Here is a 12,771-nt window from a genome sequence, read left to right as displayed (position 1 = left end):
GTGGGGGGGGGGAATTTCACGAACCACAGCACTCAATTTCTCAACATGATCATCCGTTGATAAGGAAGGCCGTCCAGATATGGGATTGGTTTCGATGGACGTTCTGCCCAATTTGAAACGTTGGTACCATTCATAACGCTTATATGTATACATTGGCCGTCCTATAGTGCACACAATTTCACCTGTCACTTCACAACATGTTTCGGCAACACAGTGCCATCATCAGGTGTTCCAACTACGTCAATCTATTGCATTTCTTGCCCTCATATGTTTCACAAACCATTTAAATGTATTTAAAAAGTTCGTATTTGTCAACTATGATAAATTAACACTCGCAAAAACGTGTTAAGATAATTCATATTATTTGTCTTAATTAAAACTTGTGTCTGGTTCGTTCACTACGGGGTCGTTTTTCTTATTTTCTGTGTAAACCGCGTCTTGTGATATGTGTTCCCTTCTTAGCTGCGAGTGTTTTAGTATATACAAGTTGTATACATAGCGAGTGTTGTATACATATAATGGATGAACATCAGTGCAACAGGACGCTAAAATATAACACCATTCATAACACCGTGATCGGCTTAAACAATCCTCTCCATATGCTTACTTCAACATCTGAAAATTCTCTGTAAGAGTGTTTTCTAATTGGAAACAGAATTTCATGCAAACGCGTTGCTCTTCGGAGTCGCTGATATTTCTACTTGAAAAAATAGCAAAAGGCACAAGAGACAGGTTCACGCTACCTCATGTACTCGATGACTAATTGATGTGTGGCGTGATCCGAGAGGTGTCGGCTTAAAGCTTAAGGTCACCGCTACACAACGCCACTGTCCCGTGTCATTTGTGTTGGCTCGTTGGCACCCTAATTAACAAGTTCGGTTTCTTTTAGGACCGACTACGTATACCTGCTTATCTAGCGGATAAAGAGGAAAAGGGCAGTACCTGTTGCATCTCTAACCTCATCGGCCTCAGCCCTTAAACTCAACTGCACCGACACCTGAATCAATATTTATGAACTGTCATATCAAGAACTGAATTTAAACAAACAAATTTAATTTGCCTCACTGCGGAGATTTCCGACGTTCCGTTTCTAAAACAACAGCCACTTATTACGCATCAACTGTCGGTTCTTGGCCAACTGAAATCCAGGTACTTAAAAAAGGATCTTAGACGATTACCCCTGGCGGAATCAGATATGTTTTCCGAAACGTCGGTAATTGTCCATGAAGATTAGCTACGAACTACCACCAAAGCCTGAAGAAATACTCTAGGAACTTAGCCTATAAATGGTGAATGCATTCTTTTTATGAAGAGTATAGTATAGTATAGAATAGTATATAGTATAGTATAGAGTATAGATACTGTTATCTTGGGAGTCATATTGCATGAACACTTCGCCCAGTACACGTGCCTTGTATGACATCAGAGACATTCTGTAGTGTGAACTTTCGTCGTCTCTGAATTGCTCTAGCCATGTTATCAGCAAGTCATTGTTTTGCCTACATCATCTTACAGATATGGGCAACACTATAGCCCTAGCCTCTTTGTTGACGGAAGCACGAAGTTCGGTTCCCACCACGGCCGATGTAACCGCAGGTACACAAAGCGGCCACTTGGAAAGGCAAATTTTATGGTTCCATTCTTAACTTTTTGATAAAAAGTAATTTCTGCTGCTCTTTCTTCCTATTATGACCACAATTGGCAGTCAACTAATAGTATGTCATGCAATAATATAAATATGTGAACTCCAAGAACTGCTGTCTAATACCTAACCTCAAGCAGGAACCATAATAGACCACTGCAGTTCGCGGTTCAAGGTTCGAGAAGGCCTACCCTTCATATACGTATTCATACAACCACAACCAGGCAGTAACTGAGTGGCCCCATAATTTTTATTGTCCTTATTTAACCCTTATTTTTTTCATGCCGACACCAATTGAGGTTCCATTACTGTCTTACAATTTCGTATTATTGTGACAAAACTCTGAACTCCGGGTGGGAGGAACTTTTTGTCACCTGGGACGGCATATGGACTGGAGAGGGCCCTGGTTCCTACCTCCAAGAAAACCATCTCACACATAGATCTGCCTGTTACATGTGAAGAGATATAACCGATGCTTATTCTGGTTACCAGATGAAACCCTAAGTGGATTAATTAACTAACACTACCCAACAAATGGTTCCAAGGATGATGTCACCCATATAAGTCCTGTATCAACTGCCGTATACACTGTTCATCTGTAAAATTCACATCAGTATTGTACATTCAGAATGCTAAATTTTGCACCCGACAGCGCATAATATTTTCTGTTCTATAGAATACCCATTGAGTGCACGGGAGATGCAAGAAATGGGCATAAAATTTTCAGTCAGAAAACTTAAAGGGAAGAGATCATGGATAGGTGAGAATTGATCTTAAAGAAACAGCCCGGGGAATGTAAACTGCCTCGGTATAGGGACCAATGGCATGCTAACGTGACTATGGTAATGTACCGTCAAGTTCCACACAAGGCAGGAAATTTCCAGAAATATATACCAGCTGCTACGAACACTCATCAAAGCATAATTATGACTGAATGGGTTTAAGAACGGCAGATCATAGTGCCGCGCAGTCTAAGGCATGAATCGTCTTCGCCCTGTAGAACATTTGTGTCGTGGGTTCGAATCTCATACGAGGCATGGAAGTCTGTGTGCGTTTATTCTATGTTTGTGTTGTTCTGTATGTAGGTAGCTGCCTTGCGATTGGCTGATCACTCGTCCAAGGAGTCCTGCCGTCTGTGTATAGGATTAAGAAACTGAAAAATTTGCCAAGGTTGAAAGGGCTGTACAGCCACAGGCAGAGAGATAAAGAGTGAGTCTAAGCTTTAACCAAATCGTGTGTACCTATAATTTAGAGGAGCATTCGGCGTAAATCAGAAAACCTTTGTCATAAAGAATCTTCACGAAGGTAATCTAGAAAGGCAAAACACTTTTTCAGATGGCATTACAATGAATGCGATGTTTTCTGTGTACGCAAATGAGTCATCCAAATCAATGAAGCAGAAATTCCTTTCAAAATATTGCGGACGCTCCGACGTCCAGGGCTCTATGAAGTTAGTATCCACCGCGTGAGGATTCTCTTTCTGTCTCCGCACACCGACCTGACTATTCCATCAAGACCCCCAGAACTTTTGCGCGTGCCGCTTGCTACGTCACGCATTCATAAACGTTTATTTTAAATTAACGAACACAAATGAGTGACATGGCTTTCATTGAAGTCGTTTTGTAGGCTACTCTTTCCCTGATCGTACTAACAGCGAATCGCGAGGATCGCGAGTCATAGATATTCTCATTAAGACTGCTCTTCTTCTACGATTATGAGGCTGTGCTGTTTGGTACATAGGTGTCAGCCTTTCGGTGGAACATCTTTCCTCCTTTTTCAGGTTAGAAAAGTGATTGTGACCTCGTGTAGTTTTTAGTTTCGGAGTGATTTCCAGTCTTCCATATTTGTTGTTGAAGAGCGAGGTGTCTCACAGTTATTTGGAAACGTGCACATCTTAATACCCAATAGCGTGAGACACCGTGTCTCACGGTGTTGTCGCTTGCAGATTTACCTATACTTCTTCAACCCTGAAGATGGGGGCGATACGTTCCTCCGAAACGTCGGTTAACACCACATATACACGGTGCCAAATCCCAGAAGACTGCTTTCTTCATAGAAATTTCCATATCATCATATACTATCTTAGTAGCGTGCTCGTATATATTTTTTGTTTTGAACTTAATGAATTCGGTTTTAGAAAAATTTAAAGATAATAAATTGGCATTGAACCATGAATTTAATTTATTGAAAACTTCAGTCACATTGTGAAGAAAATTTAGAGGATCCGGATTACATATAATTACGCTAGTATCATCTGCATAAAGAATAGGAGAAGAAATCCTATTTAATACTAAGGGTAAATCATTAATATAAATCAAAAACAAAAGGGGTCCCAAAATTGATCCCTGTGGGACACCATGTGAGATTACACCCCAACTAGAACGAATATTCAAATTATAGTCTTTAGCTTGTAGTCTTATTCTTTGAAATCTTCCTCTAAGATATGATGCTATTATTTTATGCATCGGTCCCGTAATGCCATAAAATTCCAATTTAGACAATAAGATCTTGTTTTTCTCAAGTCGCAAAATATTACGCCCACATTTTGACCAACATTTAGGGCAGTTAAAATCTGGCCAAGCAGTCTATTGATAGCCTTTTCAGTGGAAGAATCAGGTCGAAATCCAAACTGTTCACTCGCCAACACGTTATTGTTAGTCAGATGATGACAAAGTCTTGCAAACAGCACTCTTTCAAATATCTTAGAGAAAGAAGTCAATAATGATATGGGTCTATAGTTATTGATAAGATTTTTATCACCATTCTTGTATATAGGTTTTATCTCAGAAAATTTGAGTCTATCAGGAAATATCTATATTGAACTGCTTGAAGTTGCAGTACAAACAAGTGCATTTTTGCGGCTCTGCGATGTAAATTTGTAGAGTGGTTGTGCTGTTTCTAGGAAGTAATTCCGTGCAGTCTGGTAGTCACTTACCCACGTTTTGGAAGAAAGAGGTTGACTCAAAACGGGTGAACTAACTGCCTTCAAAACTGAGCAACAATGTGATAAAGACTACACAACGTGTAATAAGACATCAAGCTTCAGCAATCTCTGCCTGCCTCTTCTGTTAGAAGAAAGTAGTCCGCGTCAGTGTGTGTTTGTTCACAATAATTAGTATGTTTGCTTACAGATGTGGGCAAATATTCAGAGCTAGTTAATGGTATACTTGTTAGAAATATGATGCTATATCACTAGGATGTTTGTAAATGAATTAATTTGCCACCGACAAAGCATCTTGTGTGATAAAATAAAGTTTCAAGGCTATGAAAGATTCTGCATTCTCTTGCAACAGGAATGCCGAGAATTCTGCTACAGAGAGCTGAAGAAACATTTCCTACTGTGACAGAAAGGATGGTGAGTGTTTTGTGCTTGTGTGCCCAGAGAAGAATTTTATCGTTATCAGTCAGTTCACGTGGAAACTAAACTTATTATGCCAAGCTTGTGTTAGTTTTCATAAGCCATCTGGGGAGTTTACATGGTTCTTCATATTGTAACACTTTGCATTGTTATGTGCGAGACGGATCAATTGAAGGAGAGTGATATGGGTATGTATGTATGTAAGGGTTAGGCCATTAAGACAGCCCCCCACACTGCATCATTCAATGAACTATTGTGTTTCCCCTTGGATTAGCCCTTTATTAATTCTACACTTTTAATAAAGAGTAGGACCCTGCTTATGGGGTTGTCATAATAGTCACAAGTGACAAAATCTTGAATAAGCTACGGCCTCACAATCACACAGGATGTGTGCTGCTGATTCATTTTCTTGTAGGCACCTTTCACAGGTTTGGTTGTCTGTCAGTCCCTCCTTGAAAAGGTGTCCTTTCAGGTGATAGTATCTGCTAAGTAATCCTACCACCCATCTTAGTTGATCTCTGTTTAATCTCAACAGATCCTTCGTTCATCTGGCAGAGGGTCCTGCTGTAAAACACTTAGCCTGTCTGAGTCCAATTATGGATTCCCAGTATTTTTTATGGTTTCTATCAGTCCAGTCTCTAATCGCTTTCTTGGCAACTTGAATTGAGATGCCGCAAGCTGGTTCAGTTCCTATGAACGGCTGCTCATATTGTCATATGGGTAGGTCATATAGCACGCATGTGAGAATTAGAAATGCATACAAAAATTTTGACAAAGGACCTGAATGAGTGAGATCCCTTAGGAGACAACTGTGAAGATGGATTTTGTTAAAGATACAATTATGGGGTTTTGGACTACGTTTGTGTCAGGATGCAAATTCATGATGGGTTTGTGAACACAGTAATGAGTGCTTAGGTTCCATAAAGAGCAGATATGTATTTTCTGTACTTCCACAGGCACCATAGGTTTCTCAGGAAGGTCTCTGCGTTATGAACTTAAGATTATGAAGTCTGTAGAGAAGAAATCTGTACAGAGCAGCTGTTATGGGTTGGATGTAATGAAAAACAGCTACAGCAAGGTGAGCATTATTGTTTCATGTATGGTGTTGTACAGCCATGACTGATTGAAGATGTCATGCCTTCACAGAACTGTTCAAATTCAGAGAAGGTTGTAGTGGGTCCATATGGTGAGACATACCCAGCAAGTCATGATGCAAGCCAGGCCATGAATATAAAAGCTGAGGAAGTCTCAGAGTCACAAGAGGAAGCTGATCCTGTGTGAATAACATTTCAGGAAATAAAGGCTAATCCTGAGGTGAGCTGTATGTTTCTGTATATCCACTGTTAGGCAGATATCACAAATACGCAGGAATTCCAGTTGTTTTTCTCATCTTTGTCTGTCTGTCTGTCTGTGCACTTGAAACAACTCAAATATGCTGCTGACTCGCCTTTGAAGGCCTTTTTCTGAAGTGTCTCTAGACAGTTATAGTTTGTTGCATATTTGCTGCTTGTGATGTACCACTTCTGTTTCCTTTTAAGCAGCTCTGATGCAGATGAAATTAAATTCTGCATAAACAGAACTGTATCTGAGAGAAATTCTATAGCAGCAAAAATCCTTAGGGCGTCACAGAACTCTTCACAATTTGTCAGTGGTATTGTTAGAACCAATAAGTTACTAGGACCCTTGTGAGCTAATTCCAATGAACCCACAAGATATTTATAATGTGATGAACAGGTTTCAAGGTTACTAAAGATTCTGCATTCTCTTGCAACAGGAGTGGCAAGAATTGTACTGTATAGAGCTGAAGAAAAGTTTCCTGATGTAAGCGAATGAATTCTGAGTGTTTTGTGCTTCTGTGCACAGATATGAATTGTATTGTACGAGTATGTCAGTTGTGTTGACCAAAGTAACTAAATATTTTGTGAAACACTTCTGTATGTTTGCATGATCCATGTTGAGAGTTTTGTACACTTGGGTGATAACGGTTTGGGATATTATTTAGGAGAGCAATGAGTTCAAGGAGAGAGATGTGGGTAAGTCATGCAGTGCACATGGAACAGTGAGAAATGCATACAAAGTTTTGAAGGGAAAACCTGAGAGAAGCAGACAACTTGGGAGACCTAAGTGAGGATGGGGAGATGCTATTAAGATAGATTTGAAAGAAGTAATTTGGAAGGGTTTTTGCTGTGTCTGTTTGCCTTAGAATACAGAGTCATGATGAGCATGTGTGATCACAGTAATGAGCCCTTTCTGGCTTTGTCAACATATCCTGTATGCATTCCATTTCTCGCCCATCTCATCCTTCTTGACTTTATCATATAATTATGCTTGGTGAATGAAGGTTACAAGTTGTGGAACTCTTCATTATGATGTTTTAAGGTAGCAAAAAAGGAGATATTTTCTGTATTGCCGCAGTGACTATTAGTTCCTCGGGAAGGTCACTGAGCTATGAACCGAGTACTTTCTGGTGATCGTGATAGCTGTAGAGAAGAACATCTGTACAGAACAGCTCTTATGAGTTAGATGTGACAAGAAATCAACATAGCAAGAAGAACATACGCTGGTTAATGTAGGGTGTTGTGCATCCATTTCTGAGAAGGATGTAATGGTTTTTTACAGAACTGTACAAATTTGGAGAATGCTTTAGTGATTCCACATGGTGAGATATACCCAACACTTCATGATGCAAATCAGGCCATGAATGTAAAAGCTGAAGCAGTCTCAGATGCAGAAGAGGAAGAGGATCCTGTCCCAATAACATTTCCAGAAATAAAGGCTGAAGTAGAGGTGAGCTGTATGTGCGCTGTTAGGCAGATGACACAAATGTACAGAAAAGCCGCTTGTCTGTCTGTGAACATGAAACAGCTCCACTGCGCTGTTGACTAGATTCTGAAGGTTTCTTTTTCCTGAAATGTCTCCAGGCAACTGTAGTTTGTAGAATGTTGCTTGTGATGTACCAGTCCCATTTTCTTTTGAGCAGTTCTAATATAGATGAAATGAAATACTGTATAAACTGAATGTTTGCGGTAAATTCTACACAGGAAAAATTTTTCAAATTTTCTTTGTCCAGTCCAATAAGCAGTGCTTTGGTACTACGTCATAGAGTTCCCAGGATCTATAAATGCTGAAGTTTATAATTTGTTTTCTGTCTCCCATGCAGTCTGTATCCATGTAATAACATAGAGGTGTCATTATGTTGAGGATTTGTAAGAGGATAACTAATGATTCTCTAAAGATTTGTGAAAAGTGTGACTGAATATAGACACGTGTTACCTGTTGCCCTTTGTTTGAAGTAAATTTAATATACCTGACACCATTGGATTTGCCCCTGTACCTGCTTTCAGGTGACAGGTTGTCATGACTGAACGTTAGATACAAAGAATGTGTGAAAGTTGTAGAGAGCAATAGTGAAAAACTGGCTNTACCTGCTTTCAGGTGACTGGTTGTCATGACAGATTTTTTTGTTGTTGTTGTCTGTCAGACAGAAAGGTGACTGAACATTAGATACAAAGAATGTGTAAAAGGTGTAGAGAGCAATAGTGAAGAACTGGCATTGGCAACATATCCTAATACAAGTATATAGACAAAATTGTGGTTAAGTGGTATATGCAATGCATGTAATTAAACACATAAATAAGGCTATTAATGAACATCAAAGAAATTTTCTACATCTACATATGTTCCTACTTTTCTCGGCCAGTTCACAACGACTGATGTACCACTGGCTGGAAGACACATACTAATTTTGCTAGTGAATCAGTAAGCTTGTGGCCAGTAACGTGTGGAATGAAGTATGCAGTTCACAGGTCACAGAAGGTGTTGAAAATGCTGTCCCCCTACATGTATACATTCGTTGCAGCAGCAGAAGTGGTTCTGATTAACCCTTAATCTTTAATGGATGAATGTAATATATATCTACAGCAAGTAGCACCCCATGTTGGCCAAATGTTATATAAAGGACTCATGCTCCCTTTGGGAATGCTGACAGTTTGATCTTTGGTTTGAAACCAAAACAGAGCCATGCAAGTTCATGTCAGTGGTTCATTCGTTAGATCTGAACAATGAAATTGTTTATCACGCTACTGGTTTTAATACTATTTACGTTTAGATATGACTGTTTATGGTGTGGTCAGCCAAATGGACCACAAATTTTTAAGAACTGAGGACTAAATATTCATCTGTGTTCGCATGTTAGTGCTTCCAGAGTTTTCAAGGAAATGTGACATATTCAAGGATTGGTTTTCAGTAGAGAATTATCGGTTAGGAAGTTGGTGTCGGATTGTCATATATTTCTTTATCAGTTTGAAAGTCAGTGTCAGATTGTCATATATTTCTTTATATATAATCACATGTTGGGTATGTAACGCAACAAATAATTTCACGCCTTATTGAATATAGCGAATTTATTCCACATTTGCTCGCACACTTTTACAATTCACAATTACTGCCACTGGTAGTATCTCAGTTACCTCCAGTGCTCTCAGCGACTTCACGATCAACAGTATGTCACCCCTGATCACACACTGCTCACATCCAAGTCCAAGTCACATTGCGACTCACGGTTCGTCAGTCAATCTGTGTTGGTTTCTGTCAAGATTTCTTTTCTTTTATCTTATATGAAAGTTACTGTCCTCTTCATTTGGTGCGCCCTCTCTGCCGAGAGGTCGGGTCTGTCATTTGTTAGTCATACTGCTCACATACTGATCAGCCGTTTTTATATACCATTCCCTTTTGCCTTGTGTTAACGGCAGTGTCCCCTGTGACGTCACAGTGTGTAGTGCTGTTACGTCACTGCGGGGCGGGAGGGCAGAATGTTTACTAGCCTGTTACTGTAGCAACCCCAATTGCTCCGATGCTGTTATGTCACCGCTGGAAGGGGGGGGGTTCTGCATAATGAAAATACGTCACAATATTTTATTTTGTGTCTCAGAAGAGGTATAAACCCATTGACCAGTATTACTTTGTGAGTAAGAGGCATCTTCATCACTGTGACTTTTGGTATCAGTGTCTGCTTGTCACTCTTTTTGACTAATAATGTAATTACTTTGCATCACTATTGTGCGAGTATTACTAACAGGTGAGAGTGTCGCTTTGTCAATAAATATAATTATTCTAATTTTCTGGAAACCCCCCTCCGCCAAGATGATCCTTTAATTGCACAAACAAATGTCACGGTCATTGGCGTTTCTCTGGTGAGGCCCAGTTAATCTGGTGCCCAACTGAGTCGACTGGAGGTGAAACATTCACAACACTGGCCAACCAAAGGGAAACAAAGATGTTGTGTGTGTTTGATGGATAAGAAAAGCAGGAGCACCATTTTCTATTGTACAAAATGTGATGTTGCGCTGTGTGTCATGGACTGCTTCGAGAAGTGGCACACGCGCNACACACACACACACACACACACATATACAGCCTTTATTGTTATTTCATTCTAGGAGCCTAACCACTATTATTTGGATACCTGTCCAACCTTACAAATGCATAATTTCATTTAATATTGCAATTTGTTAAACAGTGACAGGGCAGCCTAATGTTGACTCAGAAACCTCCATCCATGCTGATGGACTCAGCTCTCTCTGTCCCTCCTTCCCCCCTCCATTATCACTCTCAAGCTTGCTGATTTAACATCTAACTGTATTAAGGCTTCAAGCTTATTTCTCTTGCTAGTAGGATTTATCATGTTGTTTACTCTCATTTTCCAGGGTAATTTGAATGAACTTCAACCCATACATGGGGAGGATCGACAGTATTCCTGCAATGAGTGTGGTGAATCATTCAGTCAGCATATAATTCTGAGAGCACATCAGCACATACATAGTGGGGAAGAGCCATTTTGTTGCATTGTGTGTACTATGTCATTCAGCTGTAAGAGTCTTCTAAAGGTGCATCAGTGCATACATAGTGAGAAGCCATTTTGTTGCATCGTATGTAATAAGTCCTTTAGTCATCAGAGTCATCTGAAGACCCATCAGCACGTACATAGTGGCGAAAAACCATTTTACTGTGATGTATGTAATAAGTCATTTAGAAAGCAGAATCATCTGAAGACACATCAGCACATACATAGTGGCAAAAAGCCATTTTACTGAGATGTATGTAATAAGTCATTCTGTCAGCAGAGTACTCTAAAGAAACACCAACGAATACATAGTTGCGAAAAGCCATTTTCCTGTGATGTATGTAATAAGTTATTCAGTAAACAGACTAATCTGAAAAGGCATCAGCGCATACATTGTGGGGAGAAGCCATTTTTCTTTGATATATGTAATAAGTCATTCAATCATCAGAGTAATCTGAAGACGCATGAACGCATACATAGTGGCGAAAAGCCATTTTGCTGTGATGTATGTAATAAGTCATTCAGAAATCTGACAAATATCAAGACACATCAGCGCATACATAGTGGCGAAAAGCCATTTTGCTGTGATGTATGTAATAAGTCATTCAGAGATCTGAGTACTCTCAAGACACATCAGCGCATACATAGTGGTAAAAACCTTTTTGCTGTGATGTATGTAATAATTTATTACATACATCACTTATCACTTATGACTTATTAATAATAAGTCATTCAGAGATCTGAGTACTCTCAAGACACATCAGCGCATACATAGTGGTAAAAACCTTTTTGCTGTGATGTATGTAATAATTTATTACATACATCACTTATCACTTATGACTTATTAATAATAAGTCATTCAGAGATCTGAGTACTCTCAAGACACATCAGCGCATACATAGTGGTAAAAACCTTTTTGCTGTGATGTATGTAATAATTTATTACATACATCACTTATCACTTATGACTTATTAATAATAAGTCATTCAGAGATCTGAGTACTCTCAAGACACATCAGCGCATACATAGTGGTAAAAACCTTTTTGCTGTGATGTATGTAATAATTTATTACATACATCACTTATCACTTATGACTTATTAATAATAAGTCATTCAGAGATCTGAGTACTCTCAAGACACATCAGCGCATACATAGTGGTAAAAACCTTTTTGCTGTGATGTATGTAATAATTTATTACATACATCACTTATCACTTATGACTTATTAATAATAAGTCATTCAGAGATCTGAGTACTCTCAAGACACATCAGCGCATACATAGTGGTAAAAACCTTTTTGCTGTGATGTATGTAATAATTTATTACATACATCACTTATCACTTATGACTTATTAATAATAAGTCATTCAGAGATCTGAGTACTCTCAAGACACATCAGCGCATACATAGTGGTAAAAACCTTTTTGCTGTGATGTATGTAATAATTTATTACATACATCACTTATCACTTATGACTTATTAATAATAAGTCATTCAGAGATCTGAGTACTCTCAAGACACATCAGCGCATACATAGTGGAGAAAAGCCATTTTGCTGTGATGTATGTTATAAGTCATTCAGAGATCTGAGAACTCTCAGGACACATCAGCGCATACATAGTGGTGAAAAGCCGTTTTGCTGTGATGTATGTATTAAGTCATTCTGTCAGCAGAGTACTCTGAAGAAACACCAACGCATAGATAGTGGTGAAAAGCCATTTTGCTGTGATGTATGTAATAAATCTTTTAGAAAGCAGGGTCATCTGAAGACACATCAGCACATACATAGTGGGGAGAAGCTATTTTCTTCTGATGTATTGAAATAAGTCATTCAGTCAGCAGAGTAATACGAAGACACATGAACACATACATAGTGGGGTGAACCAAATTTGTTGTGATATATGTAATAAGTCTTTTAGAAAGCAGGGT

General features: G+C 39.0%; 1 protein-coding gene across 1 annotated transcript; it reads left to right on the top strand.

Annotated features, from left to right (window-relative positions):
- Positions 1-7,009: 7,009 nt before the first annotated feature.
- Positions 7,010-11,092, top strand: LOC111868164 (gastrula zinc finger protein XlCGF7.1-like). The gene is made up of 3 exons (XM_023858592.1): positions 7,010-7,033; positions 7,620-7,787; positions 10,706-11,092. The coding sequence occupies exons 1-3, from the start codon at positions 7,010-7,012 to the stop codon at positions 11,090-11,092; spliced, it is 579 nt and encodes a 192-aa protein (XP_023714360.1).
- The last annotated feature ends 1,679 nt before the right edge of the window (positions 11,093-12,771 follow it).

Source organism: Cryptotermes secundus, unplaced genomic scaffold (genome assembly GCF_002891405.2).
Source record: "Cryptotermes secundus unplaced genomic scaffold, Csec_1.0 scaffold5916, whole genome shotgun sequence".
In the NCBI taxonomy this organism is placed as follows: Eukaryota; Metazoa; Arthropoda; class Insecta; order Blattodea; family Kalotermitidae; genus Cryptotermes; species Cryptotermes secundus.
This window is presented reverse-complemented; position numbering and strand designations above follow the sequence as displayed.

Bases quoted from the DNA above. Each gene is read 5' to 3' on its own strand.
- LOC111868164 (XM_023858592.1), top strand. From the start codon at position 7,010: ATGAGTTCAAGGAGAGAGATGTGG. The intron at 7,034-7,619 runs GTAAGTCATGCA...GGTTTTTTACAG, and splicing joins GTTCAAGGAGAGAGATGTGG to AACTGTACAAATTTGGAGAA. The intron at 7,788-10,705 runs GTGAGCTGTATG...CTCATTTTCCAG, and splicing joins AAATAAAGGCTGAAGTAGAG to GGTAATTTGAATGAACTTCA.